This window comes from Metarhizium brunneum, chromosome 2, assembly GCF_013426205.1.
Source record: "Metarhizium brunneum chromosome 2, complete sequence".
Taxonomy (NCBI): Eukaryota; Fungi; Ascomycota; class Sordariomycetes; order Hypocreales; family Clavicipitaceae; genus Metarhizium; species Metarhizium brunneum.
The window spans coordinates 6118290-6139899 of record NC_089423.1 but is presented as its reverse complement, the minus strand read 5'-3'; the positions used below and the strand labels follow the sequence as shown (position 1 = coordinate 6139899).

Sequence of the window (21610 nt, the reverse complement as noted above, 5' to 3'; positions counted from 1 at the left end):
AGATGGATTCGGCATTTTGGGCTTTTGCGACTTGGCAGATCTGCACTTCCGCCGGTGGTCTTGGAGCAGATCGGGGTTGACTCCTATTTGCGCGCTTCTATGCTGTCCGTAGACGGACATGGAGGCTTGTCGGCGTAATGGAGAGATGGCCAGGTCGGCAGCTGCGGTGGGTGTAAGGCTTTGCTCGCCGTGACATTGACCTCTGCGGCCAGCCAGAGATATGTCGAGCTGTCCAAGCACCCAGTGCCTACGAAACTGCACAATTAGGGATACGAAACCATGGAGCCCAGCACGCCCGGTGTGAATTCGAGCCAGTTGTTTCTATTTGAATGGAAATAGCTTGCGTAATGACGCCAAGAGAGCCCCCAGCACTCAATCAAGCCACCAGCTCCAAGTCAATTGGCCAGTCCCACCAATCGAACCACTACGTCACAAATTTCTCCATCACGCAACATCTCTTACATCCAAACCACAGCCCGTAGCCACCTCATGGCCCATCCGCAGTGCTAACCCAACTGCTTGATTCATCGCCAACATAGTCAATTCGCAATGCGTCACCCATCACGACTCGCCCGGCCACTCGCCCGCGCATCCGCCTGTCCATCTCGCGTGCCGACGACCAGCCGCGCCCTTCTCTCCCAGAGGGCATCTGCATCTGCCCGCGCCACCCAAGACTTCGACCTCAACAAGCTCAATAGCAAACGCCGCGACTATGAGAGGAACCGCACCGCTTTCCTGACTGCCGGCGCCGTTGCCGGTATCATCTCCTTCATCTACACGGCATGGAAGCTGAAGAAAGCGCTCGACGTCCAAGGTGAAAAGGACAAAATCGCAGTCAAGTGCGACGCCCCCATCCCGACCGAGGCGTTCAAGACGGAGGCCGGCGAGAAGCGCAAGGTTGTTCTCCACGATGAAGAAGGGAGGGAGATTGTCCCCACGGGATACAGCGTCGTCCCGGCGTTTCCTCGCACCATGGAACTCGACCTCCCGGGCGCCTCAACCGCAGCCGGACCCGTGGCGGCATCCGTAGCGAATAGCGCCGGCGTGGAGTACACACTTGTCGGACTGGGCATGAGGACGGTCACATTCATCGGCATCCAGGTCTACCTGGTGGGCTTCTACGTCGCCACGCAGGACATTGAGCGCCTGCAGCATTACCTCGTCAAGAAGATCAACCCGCTCGCCACCACGCTGATTCCTTCCGAAAAGGACGCCCTGCGCAAAGCGCTCCGCGACGCCGCCGAGGGCGAGCAGACCTGGGATTCCATCCTGCGGGAGGCCGGGTGCCGCACGGCGTTCCGGATCGTACCCGTCCGCGATACCGACTTTCACCACTTGAGAGATGGGTTCGTGCGGGCTATCCAGGCTCGCTCCGGGCGCGGCAATGCCTATAGCGACGAGGCGTTTGGTGCAGCCATGAAGGAGTTCAAGATCTTCTTTAACCGCGGGCAGGTTCCCAAGAGGAAGGAGCTCTTGTTGTCGCGCGACGCGAATGGCACATTGGCGGTCCTGTACGGCGAAGGGGGTCATAAGCAGCAAGTTGGCAGGAGCTTGATGGGCACCCTCTCTGACGAGAGACTTTCCAGGCTGCTGTGGTTGAATTACCTGGCCGGGGACAAGGTTGCCTCCGAGGGAGCCAGGGACAATATCATTGAGGGAATCATGGAGTTTGTAGAGCGGCCCGTTGGCACCGTCGCTGCACAGATTTTGTAGACACCGTCCTGATGGGCGGTCGGGGACGTGCGCGATGAAAGGTCACTTGTATACTAGACGCACAATTACATCGTGCTATGGAAAACAGTTCATATCCACTCCGGCGAAACGGCCAATGTACGTTATCCCACCTTGTATTGAGTCATCAAAACCAGGACCGTCTCTGAAGAAAAAAATACGGTCATCATCCGTACACGTGTCGGTCGCATAATCTATACGTCTACCGTCTATCAAAGCCTCGCTCTGTATAGATTGGACAAAACCCCCGAGACAAATCAGCCGCTGTCTTGTCTTCTATGTATGTATAGTTTTTATGATCTCGAGCACAACAAAAATACAATGCAAAATCCAAATGGCTCTTTCTTACGCCTTGAGCGCACCAGAGTCCTTCAACAAACCCTCCAGCTTGCCGGAGTTGTTGAGGCTCTGGACGTCAGAGTTGCCGCCAATGTGCTTCTGCCTGATGTGGACGTTGGGAACGGTGCGCTGGCCGGTGATGTCCTCGAGGGCATCTTGCAAGGCGGCGCCGTCGGCTGCAAGGCATCTTTGTTAGTATTTTCTTGTCTGCAGGAGGACGGCGGCACGACGACGTACGGATCTGGTCGAGCTCGAGAGCCTTGAACTCGGCGCCGAGCTTCTTGAGGATTTCCTTGGTGGCGCGGCAGTACGGGCAGTAGGACTTGGAGAAGACGACTGTCAGGACGTGTCAGCGACCGAGTCTGTATACTGTGACGTGGTTTGTTCGCGGTTGCGACGGGCGCCAGGTGTGCTGGCCTGGATGAGGGAACGTACCGACGGGGTACTCGTCGATGAGCGTCTGGACCTTGGTGCTTGCTTGGGCCATGGCTGCGGGACTGCGGCGTGCTGCGGAAGTAGAGAAGAAGGATCGAAAAATGTTGAACATGAGATGCTGTTGCGGCAAGGCGAATGGCAGCAGATGCACGAGAGTGGAAATAGCACTTGAGGTTATATGTATAATAATTGCTTGGTCGGGCGGGGCCAGGATCTGTAAAAGCTGTGGCACAAGAGGGGAGAGGGGCAACTCAGGGACGTCGAGAGATTTGTCAGAACTTGAGCCATGATGGAATCAGTCGCGGCCGTGTGGCGATGGGATTGGTAAATGGTTGACGCTAGACTGGAGGGACGGGTGGGGCGCCTTGGGGGCATCGACGATTGACCGATGATGCAATGCCGTCGCGAGTGGCTGGAATCTGGTGTTTTCTAGTTCAAAATGTTCTGTTCTTTGGGATTGTCGGAGGAGGACTTGACTCTTCCCGCTGGCCCTGGGTGGTGTCGGTTGGTGGCCTACTTAGATGCAGAATCAGCAAGTGACATCGACCAATTGGCAAGCACCCTGGAGATGCTGTCACTGCGATCCGGTGAGGATTCCGGAATTCAGCACCACATCCAGCAATAATAAACGCGTGCCCCAAGGGAACACTCTACGAGCCGCACGCTGTAACCTCGGGGAACGGGAAATCGCTACAGTGGTCATCGACCAGATTCACCATTGATGGTACTGAATGGTCGTCCAGGTCTTCATAATGTGACGTATCACTACACAAGCATCGGCATCGTTCTGACCGGCTTGCATGATAACTTCGTCCCTACCGCCAGCCCGTATACGCCTATGCGTCCCAAATCATGGAGGAGAACACATGGGGGGAATTTATCCAGTCATGGAATTACTGCTTGTCTCTCCACTCTACTCAACAATGACGTTATCGCACAGGAGTATACCCAGATCACAAACCATTGACAATTGCCATGACCTCATTCTCTTCCCAAAGCATTGTCATACGGAAGGAGTCATCATGTAATCTCGTGTCAAAAGCCCTTGAATAGCATAATAGGAGGCTCGACAACTCTCCAAGACATCGTGGTTCTTCCCCGAGTTCGGAGTATGGGGAGACTAGAATACAGGGTAGCAGCCGCCGCCATCCAACAGTTGTTGAAAGGAAACAAACCATCACCGCAAGTCGTCTCACTCGTACATGCCTAGGTATATAACAGTAGAAGTGCCTTTTGAAGCATAGCCGACTTCTAGATGCACCCTCTTACGGCCTCTCACAGCTTGTTTGGTGCATTGAGCGTTTCTACCTCCAGCCTTGCCTGCTGCTGACCGCCCGTCATCACCTGACTTTGGACCCTAGCTTAAGCCTCGTCATCCTCCCCTTGTCAGCCCAAACCTTAATGCCAGGGTCGATCTCATCGATTCGAACATTCTTTCCAGGAACGTCGCATCCACCATCTCCCAGAGCGTACATACACAGCGCACGACAAATTTTCAGACTCGTGCAGAAAGCCATTCAACCGGGGAAGTGGCCCATTTAGGAAACATCTTCAGTCTCGCGCCAAGCCGACGTACATTTGGCAACTTCACACTGCCGACAAGAAAAGAACGGCCCCCAGCACTGCCAACTGACGAACTGCGGTCGCGGTCGCCAGTGTCGCCAGTGCCAGACACAGTGCCAGACACATTCGCATTCTACCAAAAACACCAGGCCTCCCGTTGTAGTCTCATACCCATTCTCGACTCGACCCATCCGTTGAAAGCAAGGAAGAGGTGTCCTTTATTGGGCTATCCTCACCAACCAACGACAAGGTGGATTCCAGCCAGAGCATCGCGGCGTCCTCTGGTGCCCTACAAAACCTGACCTCGTACTTGAACGGCACGCTGGTCAACCTCTCTACAGCCTTCCAGGGATCGAACGAATATATTTCCGAGACCTTCGGCGTCCCCCCTGGCCTTGTGTATAGCGGCCTCGCTGCTCTCGTTGCCCTGCCTCTCACCATGTCGAGATATGGCTGGTCTCTCAGCCGCGAGCAGAGCTCTCCCTACAGCTCCATGGCGGGCGGTGTCCCTGCCGTAAGAGACGAAGACTTTAGCTATATCACATCGCAAGACCTGGAAGATCACTCCTACCTCGGAACAAGACCCGGTGGTCCTCCGCCAGAGGATGACGTACTACTCATCAAAAACAAGGGTGTGACATACCCTGCTCATTTCCCGGCATATTCTATCGGAGACGGAAAGCTACGTGTGAAGGATGTGCGGGAGCGCGTCGGCCTTATGATGGAGTTGTCTCAGAGCGCAACTCGCCGCATCAAGCTTCTTTACAAGGGCCGCCAGCTTAAAGAGCCGGCTGCCCCCGTGCGGGACTACGAGGTGAAAAATAACAGCGAGCTGTTGGCTGTTCTTTCAGATATTCAAGACGAGAGCAGCCCGTCCGAAGAAGAAATGGTCATTGTCAACGACAACCAGTCAGGCCGTCGCAAGAAGAAGCGATCCAAGAAGAAGGGAGCCAAGGCCGGTGGTGATTCTGCCAGCAGCCCTCGTGATAGCACATCCAACGTCGAAGCTAGCTCACCTACTCCTGGCGCCGGCCCGATGAAGAAGCTCGACGAGCTGTCCGATGAATTTACCAAGAACTGGCTCCCTCTCTGTGACAACTTCATTGCGTCACCGCCAAGTGATCCCAAGAAGCGTGAGGATGAGCACAGAAAGTATTCCGAGTCGCTTCTGCAGATTATCCTACTGAAATTGGATGCTGTGGACACGGAAGGAATCGCAGAAGTCAGAGCGAGAAGAAAGGCATTGGTGAAGAAGGTTCAAGATACATTGAAAGCTTTAGATGCGGCAAAGGCTTCCTAGAGCAGCATGACGGCTCGCAACTATTCATCTTTATGACGTCGGGTTTATGAAGATAGACATGAGAGCTAGACTTGATTGGCGTTGGGAACCCATTTGGCTTTGAGGGCCAGATTTGCATTATTCAAGACTGACGGAAAGAAGCGCATGGCATGGCATGGCATGGATTTTTGCATTACTGCGTGTTGCGGAGCCTCTGTAATAGTAGGGTACATTTCGGCAAGATAGATGATCGTGCAATGTGCGGCGAAAGATCTTCAATATGTATGGTTAACCGCTAGCACCCTTTATCGTCATGGCGTTGGATAGATTCTGAAGAACTCTCTCTTCGCGCAATAAATAATTTTATTGGTGAACTTGTGTATCAGGGTGTTGAGCACAGTGCTGAGTACCGAGGTATGTATGTTCCTGCTGATAGTACCGCCAGTGTATGGAATGTCACTGACCTCCTTCCTCGAAGCCTTACCACTCACATTGATTCCATTGCCCGTTGCACTATTCCACTCTGCTCAAAAGTCAAGACGTGATTGGCCCCGAACTCTGCTGAGCTGTTTTGGCAAAATGTGGGGTCCCTAAGCGGACAGAGCCGGCAAGCCGGCAGAATTTCGGCAAGGGCACAATAGGTCTCGCAGCCCTAAACAGAGTCGTCGCTGTGAGCGGTGTTCGCTTGACCCCGAAAGCCACTTAACCATATTCAGTTAGCGTCAGTTGTTGCAAAGGCACAACGAGCCCTCAAGCGGAACTTGGATTTTCTCGCCAGTCAAGCACTATCGCGACCACTTCATCAACATCCCAGGGACGACTAACCCACAGCAGTCACAGCAACAGATTCTCGCCGGTTCGGTTGGAGGATTTGTGTGTCTTCGACGTCGTCTGAGCAGTCGCCTTCCTTTCTTTTCTCTCAGTCACCAAAAGGAGAGTCGATAACGATGTCGTCATTCGAGCCGGTTGTGAGTAGAACACCAACCACTACTATTGTGTATCCTGTGTCCGGAGCAGTTCGAGAGGCGTGATGAGGGACTCGATGATGGATGCATGCGCAGGCACACTTGGATGGGAACTCGGGAGAATGGTTTCGGGACGGGTGTGTCTGCTGCACCGCGATCAAACTTCGAGACTCTGGGAATCACTTCAATCGGATGCCGGATGCCATGGGGCATGATGAATGGACATTTGGAGGCTGACCGGGCTTCTTCTACTAGGTTGTCATCGATGGCAAGGGCCACTTGCTGGGCCGTCTTGCCAGCATTGTTGCCAAGCAGCTCCTCAACGGCCAGAAGATCGTCGTTGTCCGCTGCGAGGCCCTCAACATCTCGGGAGAGTTCTTCCGCGCTAAGCGTACGTGAACACCCCTTGCAAACACTCTGCATCCTCCTGGAAGCTGGTCGAGCCTGTCGAATCTACCACAACAGAAACCGAAGAGATGATTTGGAGATAACTAACTGTCGCACAGTCAAGTACCACGCCTATCTGCGCAAGATGACCCGATACAACCCCACCCGCGGTGGTGAGTCTCAGCCCGTATTGAATAATCCGTCGTGCAATTACATCCTAGTTAACACAAATCTAGGTCCCTTCCACTTCCGCGCTCCCTCCCGAATCTTCTACAAGGCCGTCCGTGGCATGATCCCCCACAAGACCGCTCGAGGTGCTGCTGCCATGGAGCGCCTCAAGGTTTTCGAGGGTGTCCCTCCCCCCTATGACACCAAGAAGAAGATGGTCGTTCCCCAGGCTCTGCGCGTTCTTCGCCTGCAGCCCGGCCGCAAGTACTGCACCGTCGGCCGTCTGAGCCACGAGGTTGGCTGGAAGTATCAGGATGTTGTTGCCCGGTATGTCTACACTGGAAATCTTCACCGCCGAAGCGCGGTATGCTGACGGGATACACAGATTGGAGGAGCGGAGAAAGGCCAAGGGCGCGGCCTACTACGAGCGCAAGAAGGTTGCTGCTCGACAACTGTCCGATGCCAAGAAGAACGCTACTGTCAAGGCCAAGACGGCGAAGGCCCTTGCGGCTTATGGCTACTAAATCCAGCCATGTTTCTATACCCTCCGACCATGGCATGACGACAATGGTCCTAGGTGGAAAACAACTTCGCATTGTCTTTGTCGTTTCTGTGCGGTTCATTAGATTGGCGCGGCGGTTCACAAACGGATTACACTTGATTTGCTGAGTGATGGCAAGGGATGGTAAAGCTATAGGGAAAGGTGGCGGATGGTTGTTCTAAATGTTCTACATGGAATATCGCTCGTCGAATGAGAAGACAAAAAAGACCGATGCCCAAAACAAATAAAGCACAGAAACCAAAAGATTCTCCAGCATCTCTTTTATGCCAAACGGTACACATTTTACATGTTGCGTGAGGAATTGCTTGTTGATGAAGAAGGATTCTTTTTATTCGGTTTTTTTCTACCGGTGTTTTTATTTGACTAATTGGGTAAAGGCAAAAAAACGCAGGACCGAGGAATAACGCTACTTGTCATTTTCCCCCGTGCTTTCAAGCCCAAGGAAGCCAATCTTGAAATTTCCAAGATGGTCCATGATGATAAACGTTGGGGGAGTGCTTGGAGGAGGGCATGGAAGATGGATTATGTTGACTCTCTTCTCTCATGCCTGGGCTGAAGGGGTTTCTAGCATTTTGCACCATAGGAGTAGAAAAGGAATGGTATTGTTTTGCATTGACAATTGATGAAGCTGCGATTGTGGTAGTTAGTTTCATTCGACGACATTAGGGGGACAATTGCTTGGACGGTTGTTCGGTGATGTTACAGAAAGATGTGTGCAATAATGTGCCGTGTGTCAGTAACAGGGCTCGTGCCATAATGACTGGATCGTCACTTTCTCCCAGCATATTCAACGTCTATGCCTACAATCCCGAAAACATGATTCAAAAAGAAGAACATTCACCATAGTAAATTATCGTTCTCGAAATACATGACCTCATTCATCCAGTTTTTAAGCTTTATCCATCCTTTGGTCGTTTCCATCGCCAAAGTATAAATATAGCTTAGGGTAAGTGGGCAACGTGTTTTGATGGACGTCGCCAGCCACTGCCCGCCCGCCCCCCACAGTCATGTGCTAGAAGAATTCCGAACCAGCAACTTGAAACTTGTCCTTCTAGAGCCCACCTGTCGCCGGCGAAATAAGCACCACCGTCCGATGACATTGCCAAAATTCCCACAACTCCCTCCCCGGCTACTAGGTTCCTCGTCCTGGAGCTGAAGAGAGAAAAAACAGTAAACAACAACCGCCGAAAGCAACAGCTGCATCTCAATAAATACACACATCCGCCTGCCAAGAATCCAAAGCCGCCCACACGCGCCGCCCACAATGGCAGACCTCGACCACTTCGACCTCCTCCCCATACACATGGACGCCCAGTCCAAGGCCATCACGGCCAGCAAGCAGTCGCGCGCCCTCAACGCCGAGCTCGAGGCCCTCAACACCCTCCACCGCGCGCTCCTCAACGTCGACAGCTCCTCTAACGGCGTCCCCCCGCCGCCCATCCCCGTCAACCCCAAGCGCACCGGACAGGTCAACAAGCTCCGCGACAACGGCAACGCCGAGTACCGCAAGGGCAAGTACGCCGACGCAGTGCGCCTGTACTCGCTCGGGATCCAGATGGCGCTGGGGCGGCCGCTCTGGGAGCCCGCCGCCCTCGTGAGGGAGGAGGTGTCGGGCCTGCTGGCCAACAGGGCCCAGGCGCACATGGCGACGCAGAACTGGCCCGAGGGCGCCGTCGACGCCGAGGCGAGCGTCGAGGCGAGGCGCGTCGGCAACGCAAAGGCCTGGTGGAGGAGGGGCAAGTGCCTCATGGAGATGGGCAGGCTGGAGGAGGCCAGGGACTGGGTGAAGCAGGGCCTGGAGGTGGAGGGCGAGGAGGGCGACCTGGTGTCGCTGCTCAAGGAGATTGAGGCGCTGGTCGAGAGGCGCAAGGCCCATTAGAAGGACGACATTCTGCCATGGGATGGCGGCTGTCTTTTTTTTTAACACTCTGGAGGGGATAGAGGCAAGGGCCAGCGCTGTTGGAGAAGGAGGATTTGGTTCCTTGACCACGATACCAACTATCTGCGCACGACCAGAGAGACATCTCAAGATACACGGGGCGTCAGAAGACTAGATAAACGTCAGCAGGACACCGTCTGAAATTGCTCGGGGAGAAAAAGATGGCGGGAATGTAAGATGTACTGCAACATTCGGCGCACAGGATTTGCATATCATTTAACCAGACTGTTTTGTGTTTTACGGCGTCATCCTGTTTTCCGCGTTGAGCAAGTTGTCTATCAAATAATCATCACGCGAGCCAAATATGATTTAAATTTCAACGTTTAGGAGCCTGTCTTGTCAACTCAACCTGGTGCTTCAGTGTGGAAAGAACTCAATCGTCCGCCGCAATACCCTACACAAGATAACAGCGAGTTTTATAATGTCACCGAGCACTCTGTACTTGATTCCTGGCATGGAGGTTTCTCTTCCCTTTTTGCCTATGTCAATTTCTTTTATTATTGCTCCGCTTTCTAATGTTGGACATCGCTTTGTCGTTGTACTACTACTACCACTTTTGAAGTACTACTACCTCTGCTGATACCCTTGCTTTTGATGAACCAGGAGGACGTGCACGAACGACGAAGCGTAATCAGACAACGCCAGGGATTGTTGGAACTTGACCTGGTCCCAAGCATGCCAAGGAAGTAGAGTAACAAAGTGGACCACCAAGCCCTAGGAATGCCTGTCTTATGGATGCAACTTTCCCCAGGCGTCTGACAGCCTAGGCATACTCTGGCTGCTACACAGAGTGTAGCAATGGCGCTTACTGTCGCAGAGGCCCTACACACACGGTAAACGCAGCGCACAATAGCGGTGTAGATGGGAAACCACCGTGGCCGAAATTTATTCTGTTTCTTTTAACACCCACATTCCACTCCCTTTGTTGGATATCCCCAAAAAACTGTCGAAAGAAATGCCCAAAACAAACAGAAAGCAAACACGTGTAAAAGAGGAAAAAAACAAAAACAAAGGGAAAGCCGAGAAAGCATGAACCCATCCAAGCCGTCGCTCTAGTCGTCACGATACAATAGGCTGTTTTTTTGGGACAGACTCCCTGTATGTTTAAAGAGAACCATGCATGAGCAAATGAAGAAATAACGCTTAAAATTCCGCCGTTGATTCGTCTCACCGATCTCGTTTATCAATGGACGGTGACTGCCGGTTCTTTTAGTCCCGCTGCTTTGCTATGGGCTTTGCTGGCTTATTTGTTGACGATTCGCCCAGGACTAGCCGGGGCTGGTCAAGCCATTAACCGGAGAGCTGGTGCATGCTGAAACACCGGCAACCTTCGTCGAAGATAAGCTATGATATGTCTCGACTGAAAACACTATCCCTCGTTGTGTCGATTAAGGCGACCTTTCATGTTCAAGTAGCGTGTCCTTTGATAGGGGCAATCCGCGACTGCTATCGACGTGTCGTCTGCCTCGAACCCGTAAGATCGCTCTGATATCGTCTTTCAAAGTAAAAGCCGAGGATTTATGCTCTCTCGCTTAGTGCCTTCTTCTCACTCATGGTAACGCTGACGGAGACGTTGCGGCGCGGGCGCATAACAGCATCCTGTCCACTCATGCGTCGTCCCAAGGCACGGTCGAGTTTGGCACCCAGAGCCAGCTTGCTCATATTGTCTGTCTTCTCGTCACTGAGCATGACCCGTTGCGAGGATAGTGCCTTATTCTCCATGCGGTCGAGGTTCAAGGCAATATCGCTGATCTCCGCCTGGGCCGTGTCAGAGGTCTGGACAGTAGGTGTAAAGGACGGCGTCATGCTGTAGGTGCTGAAGCGCACGGAAGTTCTGGCCTGTCGTCGAGACATGGGTTTGTTAGTTTACACGGAAAGTTTGACTGATTTGATAACCGCAACAGATGAAGAGTGAAAATGACAAGTATATGGAGGAATGTGGAAGGGCGTGATGACTGGCGATTGGGGAGGAAATGTGTAGAGGCGCTGATGGCGTGCCCCCAACCATATAACAGAGTACTTGAGAAATTCATGGTTTGGCCAGGTTGAGTTTCACATGGGTTTCTGGGGCGGGAATGCAGGCACGCACAAACCAGAGTGTGGCGTCGAGCCTTTTTTTGGGCTGGGCGTTTCTTTTTGGTGTTTATGTTTGCAAACCAAGCAAAAGGAAATAAAGAAGACAGTGAAAGGGAGAGCAAGACAGGCAGGAAAAGAGAAGCAAGCAAATCAAGACATTTTGTCAAAAGCCGAAAGAAACGCAAGACCCGAACAAAAACATACCGACGGGGCCATGATGGGGCGCGATGAGTCGAGAGAGGCGGGCATTCTGGCAAATCGAAGACGGGCGCAACGTGGTGAATTCGAGAAGTGGATACAGAATGCAACACGACGCGAGCACCTTGTATATGGGCCGAGCCAGTCAGAAGATGCTGCGGCGTTTCTTCTTGGGTCTTGGGTGGAATTTATCGAATAGAGGTCGAAAGGAGCGGCAATTTCCAGAGCTGACAACCCGGCCCAAGGCTGGGAGAGAGAGACGAGGAGGGGGCCCTGATGGAATGCAGCGGTGGCCCGCGTGGCAGGGTGCGAAATCGGTGGCGCTTTCGATAGGCTCGACTCGAAGTTGTGAATGCTGGTTCAATGCTGGTTGGGATGAGGCGGTAGACTGGTTTGGCCAAGGAGCGGGCAAGACAACATGGACACCTAGTCGCGACTGGGCTGGTCGTCTGGCTCGGACTGGACACTGTGACCTGAGGCAGATCAACAAAGCGCAGTCAGATCAGGGGCGGCGAGGTGTATCAGGATTCAGGATTCAGGATGCAGGTCGCCGGGATGGTTGGATGGCGAATGCAGGGACGAAGGAGAGGGCACGATAAGACGGGAAGAGACGAGACGAGACGAGACGAGACGAGGGGAGGCCAGGTGGAAGCGAGCGCGGACAATAAGACGATGAAGGAAGTCCAGAATAGGAGCCGGGCAAGCCACGAGGAATGCGGCAGGAGGGGAGGAGGAGGCTTGTACAAATTATAACCGTTGAATCGGCACAAGCCCTGCTCAATGCAGTAATGGAAGCGGCCAGAGTTGAGAGCTTGGGGAAGAGCGCCAGGCAAGGGGGGCCTGCAGAAGGGTGGATTGACCACCCGCACGACATTGTGAAATGAGGGTGCAAGGGACAGTGGACAAGGGTGCTTTTGGCATCATGACTCCGTAGTTGGCATGGAGCATGCATGTATGTACGATGTACGTACGTGATCCTGGGGCAAAATGGATGGCCAACATTCAATCTCCTCTACTCCGTACAATATTACCAGACCCCGTAGATGGTTGGGCGAGTACGAGTGGGACCTGACAGGTGATCAATGATAGGTTTAGTTTACAGTTGCAGTTAGATGACAGTTCGAACAATAGGGGCAGAACAAACAGTCAGCGACCTCTTTGTTCTAGTCTGCGAGCATTGTGCCATTGACGTATTACGGGGTACTCCGTACTCGGCAATCCTCTATTCACTAGCAGCCGTTGCAATACGTCGACGGTATCATTTGATGGAGGAGCAGCCAATATGTGGACCGCTAGTGTGCCAACATTTGAGCACTTGAAAAGGCGGCGCAGCAAAATGCAAAATGCAAAATGCAAATGTCAACGGTAGCACACAAATGCAAATGCAAATGCAAATGCAATGCAAAATGCAGGTGCAATGCGCTGCGGCTGCCGTGTGTCCAATAGTTCCTTCCTCCATGAAAGTACGTACGTAGCTTACTCCGTACTTTGTCCCTTTTCCTTTCCCCTTGCGTGAAGAACTGCTCCTTCCGCGAAAGTTGACACAATCCACCGACCGTGTGATGGTTTCGTCACCTCGACCCTCGACCCTCGACCTGAAAAGGAGCATTGGTTGTGGATGCTTTCAATCTTGCCCGTCGCAGGTTCGATGTCTGACGGCGGAATATTAATATTAGCCGCCCTACGGAGTACGGAGCATCCTCCCTCCAGCTGCACGGCCGGCCAACTCTGCCACGTGAATTGATGTGAGACATGGGACATGGGGGCATGAGACATTTCGCTGGACGCTTGCTGCGGTGGCCACGCGGGCATCCCCTCGGCCTGCGGCTTCATACTGACAACATATGCAACGCTGCCACCATCATCAATTTTCACACGTCTTGGCTACCGCGAATGGCTGGGCTCACACGTGGCCATGTTGACTTGTCCGCCCAGCCCGAGGCCGTCGGCCATGCCGTGGGTTGGGCATGTTTGGTGACATGGACATGATACCATCAACGATGTTACAATCCGGAATTACAGAGTCCAATATCACGGTATTAATTGAAGCGAAAAACAAAGACCTTCCTCGTTTTGCCTTGTTAGGGTATGCTGATCAAATCGCTTTTCCACAGACGGATTCAATGCCTCGAGCAGGCACCCTTCAACCGGAGGACATATTGTACACCGCCCTTCTTCGCATTCCCAAAGAAACGAAACCAACCAGCATCAACACACAGGCGCCATTGCAACCCCATCTTCTCTCTATGCGGGTTAGCGGGCTTTTTTGCCCCTTGCTTCCAATCACTACCAATTGGACTCGCCCTCAGTTCTCTTCTATACAACTCGCGAGTTAGCGACGTCGTCACAGCACAGTTACATCCTGCTCAAGTTGACGTACCTACTATCGCACACTCGTCACAACACATGTGGTCGCAAGTACAGTCTGCTTCTTCCTTCTCGTTCTCATCATCGCTGCCTAGCTTCCGTCGCAGGCGTATCACCGGCTGGTTGCACCAACCCCGTCGATTCGGACCTCGATGACATTTGCAGCACACCCAGTTTCCTCCCTTGGCCTTGAACTTGCATTCTGACAACGGGCACCCGGATTTCAACTCTCGGACGTAGGTGCCAAACGTGACGTTACCGCAGCGCATTGATTCTCCTGTCATCGTGTTGAATGTTGCAGAACGACAATAGTTCCATAGCAGGGAAGTATGGCCACAAGGGTGAGCTCGAGGGTGTCCGCTGCACATTTTTCTGGACGTAGTCAAACCTGTATATGGTATTATCAAATGGCGAAGGAGGGGTTTCCAAGTGTGATTGAGTTGACATGCTTGAATATGTTGCTTCTATATCAAACCCGGGGTCAGAATTTGGCCATGCTTGACTTTATATTTATAGTATTCCTTGGCTCTACTGTTGTAGGAGCCTTTCAACCACAACACTGTTGGATCTTGTTTTGTCGGGTTTGAATAGACCTTGCTATCAACGACCCTGCAGATCTAACAATATCTGGATAGATACAGCGACCATTCGCATGACAGCGGTGGCCTTTCTTGGGGGCCGCCACAAACGCCACTTTGATAACTTTCGCAGACTGTTTCCCTGTACTAAGCGATTATGTGCAGATGAAGGCTTCTGCACGTTCCCGTCAAAGAATACACAGCATGGTCCCGAGTCCATGGTAGCGTCTTGGGCTACAACCCAGAACGGGGAACGCCTGGCAATGTTTCGGGAGAAAGGCCAGGGTTCTTTCCTTCGGCGTTGAAAATAATGGCAAGAAAGGTAACATGAAATGAAACGAAGAGTACACATGAGGGTGTGGTTACACCGCAATCTCTTGCAAATGACTATTTTTCTGGACTAACCCTGGAATCTGGTCAACATAACATGATCTGCCAGTTTCATGTTGCCCAGAGTAAACGGGCATACAAAGGATCTGAGCTCAAGCCCCCTGTTGTCTTGCATGGAAACACACGCCTATGTGACTATTTACTGATTCGCCAACATTTTTTCGTTTCAGAATACTCTGGAGCATCTGTTTATTTCTGACTAGGCTATTAGGAAGTGGAAAAGAATACGATATCCGAAGCTGGTGACTAATTATTCAAGTCTACACCAAGACGTCAGTTCGTAGGACAAAGCGGCTCCAACTCGCCTCGTTCGGCGCCACTTCCCCGAGAACCAATCCCTCGGTATACGAGCATGAAGATCTGGTGCCATGGTAATGTCTCACGCGGGAGAAACGGACATGTTGCAGTCTCAGACGGCGCCAAGTACCGAAAAGATTCGGCCACTTTGCCACATTTCGCCAAATACGGCCCGTGCGACTTGGGCAGCTTTCACAACTGTGATATCGTTGAACAGACAAGAGAGAAGCAGCATCTTTGAAATATGTCCATTTAACACGTTAGTGAGACAAAAACGTCTCCATCATTGCCTATCCGGTCCCCTATCCCGGGCACTGAATCATCTGCAAGACCAATCGATCTCTCGATCCTCATCACCCACGCCCCCTCGAATGATGCCCGCTCAAGCTGTTTGTCCAAATATCACCTCCAAAACTCCCACGTCACAGGGCCAACCATTCACAGAGCATAACTGCCCTTGCCGCATCTCTCGCAGCATACGTGCTCACAAAAGTACTCCTCGTGGCTCGACACCATCCTGCACCCACAGCGGCCCGTGATATTCCGTGTCTTCCCGCACCAGCAGCAATTCCACACGCCGTCTCGAAGCTCGAAAGGACATCGCGGGCTCTTGGGACACGCAGGAAGCTTGGTGTCCGAGGGGAAGGGATACGACGGCCTCTCTACCTTGTAGTCCGTACATTGGGTAGGCCCGCCGCGAGGAACTCGGGCGCAGACGTCGAGCGACACGGCGACGTGCTCGCATTTGAGCGTGAAGTATGATTCCGTACACATGGCTGTGGGGAAAGAGTTGACGTTTAGGGATAGACTGAAATCAGAGTAGAATGCACCCTGCGAATAATCAGAGTTGTGAAGAAGCTACTCGAGGCGCTTGCTTGCTGTTTGTCCCAGGAGACACCGAGCCATTTCGAGGACGACCTGGTTTAAGTATTTCCCATGGACAGCGAGTATTCCACCAATCTGTGAAAAAGTGAAATCGTACAATATGTTTACGGACTTGGGGACACGTGAGTCACGCTCGCCGTGTAGTCTTTGCGATTGTAAATGCCAAAAGAGGCGCAGTTTCGGCATGGGCATCACATCACCAGTTGGTGGCTGTCGTGTCCTACAGACATGGGAAGATGTTCAGTATATGAAGCAGCCTCGTGATGCTTGTATGAAGGAGACGGGCTGGGTTGATACCGTATTCACCCGGTTTTTGGCCAAGCCCGTCGAATGAATCCGGCCAATATACCTGAACCTTTTTTCCATTGTCCGACCATGTAATCGGCGACATGGCACGCAGCAATTTGCAATCTCACCCCGTACAAGTGAAGGAAAAGATACTATACGGTAGAGGATGGAAGTATGTAGTGGATGAGTGTTGAGGGGCACTGACGCGAAGATGGCTGATATCATGACAGATGGGCGACGGAGGTGATGGACTCGGACCGTGTGCCACTGCACCCGACGAGGCGCTCGGCGCTGGAATTCCAGGTCAGGATATTACCCCCCCTCTCCGGGAGGACAACAAGGCCTGGAGTAAAGCTAGGCGAGCTTTACACGTATGCACACGATGACAGTCTGAGTGTTTGGTGAAACGAGGATAACGCAGGACATGCTGGAATACGGGGGAGGCTAAAATCACATAGCTGCGTATATCGCCGCGCGCCCATCGGATGAACGAGGAATGTAGTACAGAAGAAAACACATGTACTCGAATTAGCCACTAGCTTTTATTCCATCTTTGGTTTCGAATCCTTCGAATCCTACCTCCCTCCGGGCAGGTTGCCGACCTTGCCCAGATCCGGCCTACACCCCTGGCAGATCTTGTGATAGCAAAAGGTATCCGGACAAGCCCACTTCCTGTTGGTACAGGTCCGAAATTGGTTCCCCCCTCTGTCACACTGGCAGCAAACCCACAGGCCATTCAGGTCCTCGAGCCGGCAGGTGCCCGTGCTGCAGAGAGGCGAGATGAGGCAGCCACCTGTGGAACACGGGTCTGGGTAGTCGATGCCCTGGGAGGGCTTGTAGCTGGTGTTGCTGCAAGGGGAGAGGATCTCATTGGTGACTGGGTTGACAATGGCGTCGGGGCAGTAGAGATAGTGCGTTGTGAAGATGACGGGGCGCGGGCAAGGGGGCGCGTGGTGGTAGTGGAGGATGGTGCAGATACACATTGTGTATCGTGGCGGTTTCTATTTCCAGAAACGGCCGAGCCGAGCCCCGGATCGTGGGCGTGCGAGAGAGCCAATATTGCGGAAGTGAGGCGTTGATGCTGGGAGGAGGCTGTGTGACCGTAGCGGAGGATGTCTCGGCGATATAGGTATGGCTGACTAGATTTGGATGTTGAGCTGATAAGTATTTTGGAGATTCTGAGTAGGGGGTATCGATGCGAGCGTTTGAAAATTCATAAAAATAAAACTCTCGGGTGTGAATAATGAAGTCGCGGGAGTTGTTCTTGTTACAGAGCTGAACTGATGATGTGCTGGACAACTTGGTGAATAGCAGTCCCGTAGCAAGACTCTGAGAGTCGTGCTGCGCCTTAGTTTGGTGTAATCAGGGAAAGAGTGCAGTTTATGCCTACTATATGTTTGCTGGTGATGGCCAAAAGGTTTGCAGCTTGCAACTCTTATTACCCCAGGAGACAGGATGTTCGAGGTTTAATCAGTGATGAGGAGCAGGCACAGGAGCTGATGAGATATAAGCCGAGGAAATATTGTCTTGGAAACACTGATCATGTTCTGGCTCGGTCAGGTATTGTTGCTCAGGGGACTGTGGTAAGCCTGCTCTCTGAGAAATAATCTCATGATCACGCTCGGTATTTATACACTTCATCACCACATTCCGATATAGCCAAATTTCCACCAAACTCATCAACTGACCAGTCAATCTCCTCATCAACCACACAGCGCGCCATCGTGACCAACCTGCTGGCAGCACCGACGCACCAACACGAAACATCACGGAATAACCGTTGGAAAAGAGCAACCAGCTCAACGGGGAACAAGTCCTCTCCCCATGACACGTGGCATTCTGAGCTGATCTCCCGCGGAAATAGTGAAACATTGCCAATCAAATCCTCCCGTTATTCACCATTTTGGCTACACAAGAACCTCACGACAACAGTGGGTTGACGGCTCGTGGCGCGGTGGGAGCCACGGCGGTTTCCTATCCTGTCGTGAAGGAGGACATTATATTGAGCTTTCATACAATGATGTGCTTTTTCCTCTTACGAGATTATGGAGGATATTGAGCAGCTTTGTAAGTTCGTGGCTTTGTCGTCATACGGACCACTCGGAACGTCCGTTGGCAGCGTAGTATTTCGCCGTGAGTAACATGCAGAACGGAGGTCGAACGAGAAAGGGAGGCACTCTAGAATGTTCCTGTGCAGCAACCTTGGTCTGCCACTGTTATGAAGCTTCGGTGGCCAGAGAATCAGGGGCTTCAATGACAGGTTGCATGTTTCACAGAGTCAAATATCTGACTGTATTCAGACCTTCACGAGAGGTAAGATGGACTGAGCTGTTGAGTTGTGCTGAATCGGCATAACTGTGAGGCATTTTCTGAGGGCTTCACAACCATGTTCTCCCGTCGCATGGGCTGTTGAGATGCGTTGATTGTTACACCATAACGGTGAAGCATAAGCGTTGGTGGCTTGGCCGCGCATCTATAGATTGCGTTTCTTTGTTCAGGCCGCTAAATGGAGAATTGTGCAGTGGCAATCATGCAAGGAAAATGACATGTCTTTTCATAAACAGATGTTGTAGCTGGGTTTGTCAAATGCTCCGGCTCAAATTGTATTGTATTTGATTGCCTCCAGCACATATTGCAAGATCCTTTCCTGGAAAAACGACAAGCTCGCTGCTTCGGGGTGTTCCGAATGTAGGAATGCCGCCCTGTTGGCTGTGTCATGTTATTGCTATACGTAACAATCCTCTCTTAGCTCACGTAGGACTTGGATTATGATGCCTGTAAAACCACGAGATGCTCGTTGCATAGTTCTAAGGAGCCTGATTATCAGGCAGCGCACGAGAATAGTGCTTGAGCGTAAGAGGGAACTTGGAGGGGGATACAGGCCGGGGCGGCCTCCCAAAGTCATAGGCACGACATTCGGGCGTGGCGTCGCAATGAAGCCAGCGGCGCTGCCCGATGTGCTCAATTTGGCGGCTCGTCATGTGCTGTGATCCTCACTTTCAGCTTCAAGTTGCACCAGTCGTTTCAAAAGTTGAACAAGAAAAAAAAATCAATATTAATGGCAACATTGCCGTTCCCATGACCCAGTGTATCCGCAACGCCTGCGCATGACTTGACTTGCCTCGAAATATACCCGCCCCTCAGAATCTGATCCATATTAGTCGGCGGCGGAGGATGACATGCGTGAATAGAGGTACAACCTACCTGATTTCGTATGAACCTGCCCTGGTCATGTATCGCACCCACTTCACACTGGAGTAATTGCTCTTCTCAAAGACCTTGAGATAGCGTACCAGCAACCCCGAACTCGTGAACATGAGAAGACTGAAGTTCATGCTCAATGGCGGCCGGCTCCACGCTCGCTGATTCGTCATACTCGTCAATATAGCCTCGGCGCTGAGTACATATTCGCTTTGACCGGTAAAGCGACCAATCTTCCAGACAATACAGTTTTCGCTAGGCTCATACTTGGCCTTGCCCTGTGTTACCCGCTCAACAATCTTGGCGGTGTTCAAAGGCGTGGGTATCCGTACAACAACGTTGGTGGCAAATAACTTGGAGCCAAAATTGGCTTTGACACCTATGCTATATTCGACCTTGGTGCGTCCCACCTCATTGACGATGGCGTGGACTTTGAATGGTAGGTTTACGTTTTCCGTGGCGCGGTAGCGCATCAGCTCGAATTCGCCGTCGGGTGGTACGAAGCTAATGATTCTGTCGGTATCAAACTTGCCCAGCTTGACACACTGGTGGAATTGACAGTCCTCGAGGGAGACACTGCCAGCTGCCGCCTTGGTCGCCTTTGTGCCCATTCGGTTTCCGCTGGGCAGTGTGAGCAGGCCGTCATTGTCGAGTAATAACCTGTCGTTCAGACCGAATTTACACTCTGGTGTGCCAGACAGATATGCCCGCATGACAATCTGTCCGCTCACATCCGCTCGGAGGACTGCGCCGGTTGCAGACATGAGCAGGTTGACATCCTCGATGACGTCAACAAATGCCTCGTTTTTCCGGTATTTAACGTCTGCCTTCCTCCACGACAGAGCACCCGTTGCCTGCATGGTAATCTTGGACGTTTCTTCTGGTCTGGTCTCGGACTTGACGCCCTCGGTGGTGATGTACATTTTCAGGGTGTCTGTCTCGGTGTTTTGAGGATAGCCAAAGTCGATGATTTCTAGCGACATTTCTTGTCAGTATTCGGTGTTCGCATATACCGGAAAGCAAGCGTTGTCGTGGCTGCATACCGTCGAGCAACTCGTAGACTAGCACAAAGTTATTCTTGACGGCTTCTTCGTCAAACTTGCCAAAATATCCCTTGCCCAGCTGGATCAGTCGGTATAGAAATTCGAAGACCAATGCGGCATTGGCATTGCTCTTGGTGATGGCCACCAAATAAATATTTTCATGCTTGACATGGCTGAAGGTGGTGCTGCCAAGGGTCAAGATGGGTGAGCGAACTTGGGCATTGGAAATGACTTGGATGCGGAAGACATCAGCCAAGCGGGGCCGGCAGTCGTTGCGAAAAGCGCGGAAGATGAGATTCTCGCCCTTCTGATTGAATATGAGGACACCGGAGATCATGCTGGGTAGACTCGGGACGGAGAGAGCACAGGGAATTCCTCTCCTAATCGGCCGGGTTAGCAATGATGTCGTGTGCCCGCGTTGTGTGTGTCTCGAACTCGGTGCTCGCGGAGCTTTTGAGGAAAGGAGGCGGCGCATGGAGGGGATCCATTCTGCCACGAAGCTGAAAGGCGGTGAGCACCCACACCTTGTCAGTCACCGGAGTGGACTGACGACCTTGACAATCCAATAAGTACTAGTCCTTGGTCTTGTCTTTGCACCAGCCCAAACTAGTGTCTTTTTCTCCATCTATTCCCAAGTTCCAGCCTCGATTCTTCCCTGCATCTCAGCCAACTACTAGTAGTAGTACATCGAATATGCTCGGACTCAACAGCGACAGGGCTCCACAAACGGGACAACTAGGGTCCTGTCACCCCGTCTCACCCAGGCACAGATGAACTCTTCGTTGCTGCTGCTGCGCCGTGGTGAGCTTGCCTTGGCCCCACGTGCCGCATCATCATTGATGGGTCAAACTTGGGCTTGGTGACTCGTCCATGGCACAGGTGCAGCACCGCTCTCAACTCTACAACCCCATCGTCACAG

The 21610-nt window shown here is 52.3% G+C and overlaps 8 protein-coding genes across 8 annotated transcripts; 4 read left to right on the top strand and 4 right to left on the bottom strand.

The window, feature by feature from the left end:
- Positions 1 to 549: 549 nt before the first annotated feature.
- AIM18 (Altered inheritance of mitochondria protein 18) lies at positions 550 to 1713 on the top strand (the record flags this gene model as incomplete). The annotated part of the gene is made up of 1 exon (XM_014689447.1): positions 550 to 1713. The coding sequence occupies one exon, from the start codon at positions 550 to 552 to the stop codon at positions 1711 to 1713; it is 1164 nt and encodes a 387-aa protein (XP_014544933.1).
- A 363-nt stretch (positions 1714 to 2076) lies between these two features.
- GRXC6 (Glutaredoxin-C6) lies at positions 2077 to 2557 on the bottom strand (the record flags this gene model as incomplete). The annotated part of the gene is made up of 3 exons (XM_014689446.1): positions 2077 to 2246; positions 2308 to 2406; positions 2506 to 2557. 3 exons carry the CDS (start codon positions 2555 to 2557, stop codon positions 2077 to 2079), a joined length of 321 nt encoding a protein of 106 aa, XP_014544932.1.
- Positions 2558 to 4507: 1950 nt separating this feature from the next.
- Positions 4508 to 5368, top strand: G6M90_00g048160 (uncharacterized protein; the record flags this gene model as incomplete). The annotated part of the gene is made up of 1 exon (XM_014689445.1): positions 4508 to 5368. The coding sequence occupies one exon, from the start codon at positions 4508 to 4510 to the stop codon at positions 5366 to 5368; it is 861 nt and encodes a 286-aa protein (XP_014544931.1).
- Positions 5369 to 6294: 926 nt separating this feature from the next.
- crp-46 (60S ribosomal protein uL13) lies at positions 6295 to 7391 on the top strand (the record flags this gene model as incomplete). Its single annotated transcript, XM_014689444.1, has 5 exons — positions 6295 to 6315; positions 6568 to 6703; positions 6819 to 6872; positions 6936 to 7194; positions 7253 to 7391. The coding sequence occupies 5 exons, from the start codon at positions 6295 to 6297 to the stop codon at positions 7389 to 7391; spliced, it is 609 nt and encodes a 202-aa protein (XP_014544930.1).
- A 1302-nt stretch (positions 7392 to 8693) lies between these two features.
- sec72 (Translocation protein sec72) lies at positions 8694 to 9308 on the top strand (the record flags this gene model as incomplete). The annotated part of the gene is made up of 1 exon (XM_014689443.1): positions 8694 to 9308. One exon carries the CDS (start codon positions 8694 to 8696, stop codon positions 9306 to 9308), a length of 615 nt encoding a protein of 204 aa, XP_014544929.1.
- Positions 9309 to 10886: 1578 nt separating this feature from the next.
- On the bottom strand, positions 10887 to 11222 carry G6M90_00g048130 (uncharacterized protein; the record flags this gene model as incomplete). Its single annotated transcript, XM_014689442.1, has 1 exon — positions 10887 to 11222. The coding sequence occupies one exon, from the start codon at positions 11220 to 11222 to the stop codon at positions 10887 to 10889; it is 336 nt and encodes a 111-aa protein (XP_014544928.1).
- Positions 11223 to 17022: 5800 nt separating this feature from the next.
- Positions 17023 to 17430, bottom strand: G6M90_00g048120 (uncharacterized protein; the record flags this gene model as incomplete). The annotated part of the gene is made up of 1 exon (XM_014689441.1): positions 17023 to 17430. The coding sequence occupies one exon, from the start codon at positions 17428 to 17430 to the stop codon at positions 17023 to 17025; it is 408 nt and encodes a 135-aa protein (XP_014544927.1).
- Positions 17431 to 19647: 2217 nt separating this feature from the next.
- On the bottom strand, positions 19648 to 21179 carry apm2 (AP-2 complex subunit mu; the record flags this gene model as incomplete). The annotated part of the gene is made up of 3 exons (XM_014689440.2): positions 19648 to 20621; positions 20692 to 21071; positions 21127 to 21179. The coding sequence occupies 3 exons, from the start codon at positions 21177 to 21179 to the stop codon at positions 19648 to 19650; spliced, it is 1407 nt and encodes a 468-aa protein (XP_014544926.2).
- Positions 21180 to 21610: the final 431 nt, after the last annotated feature.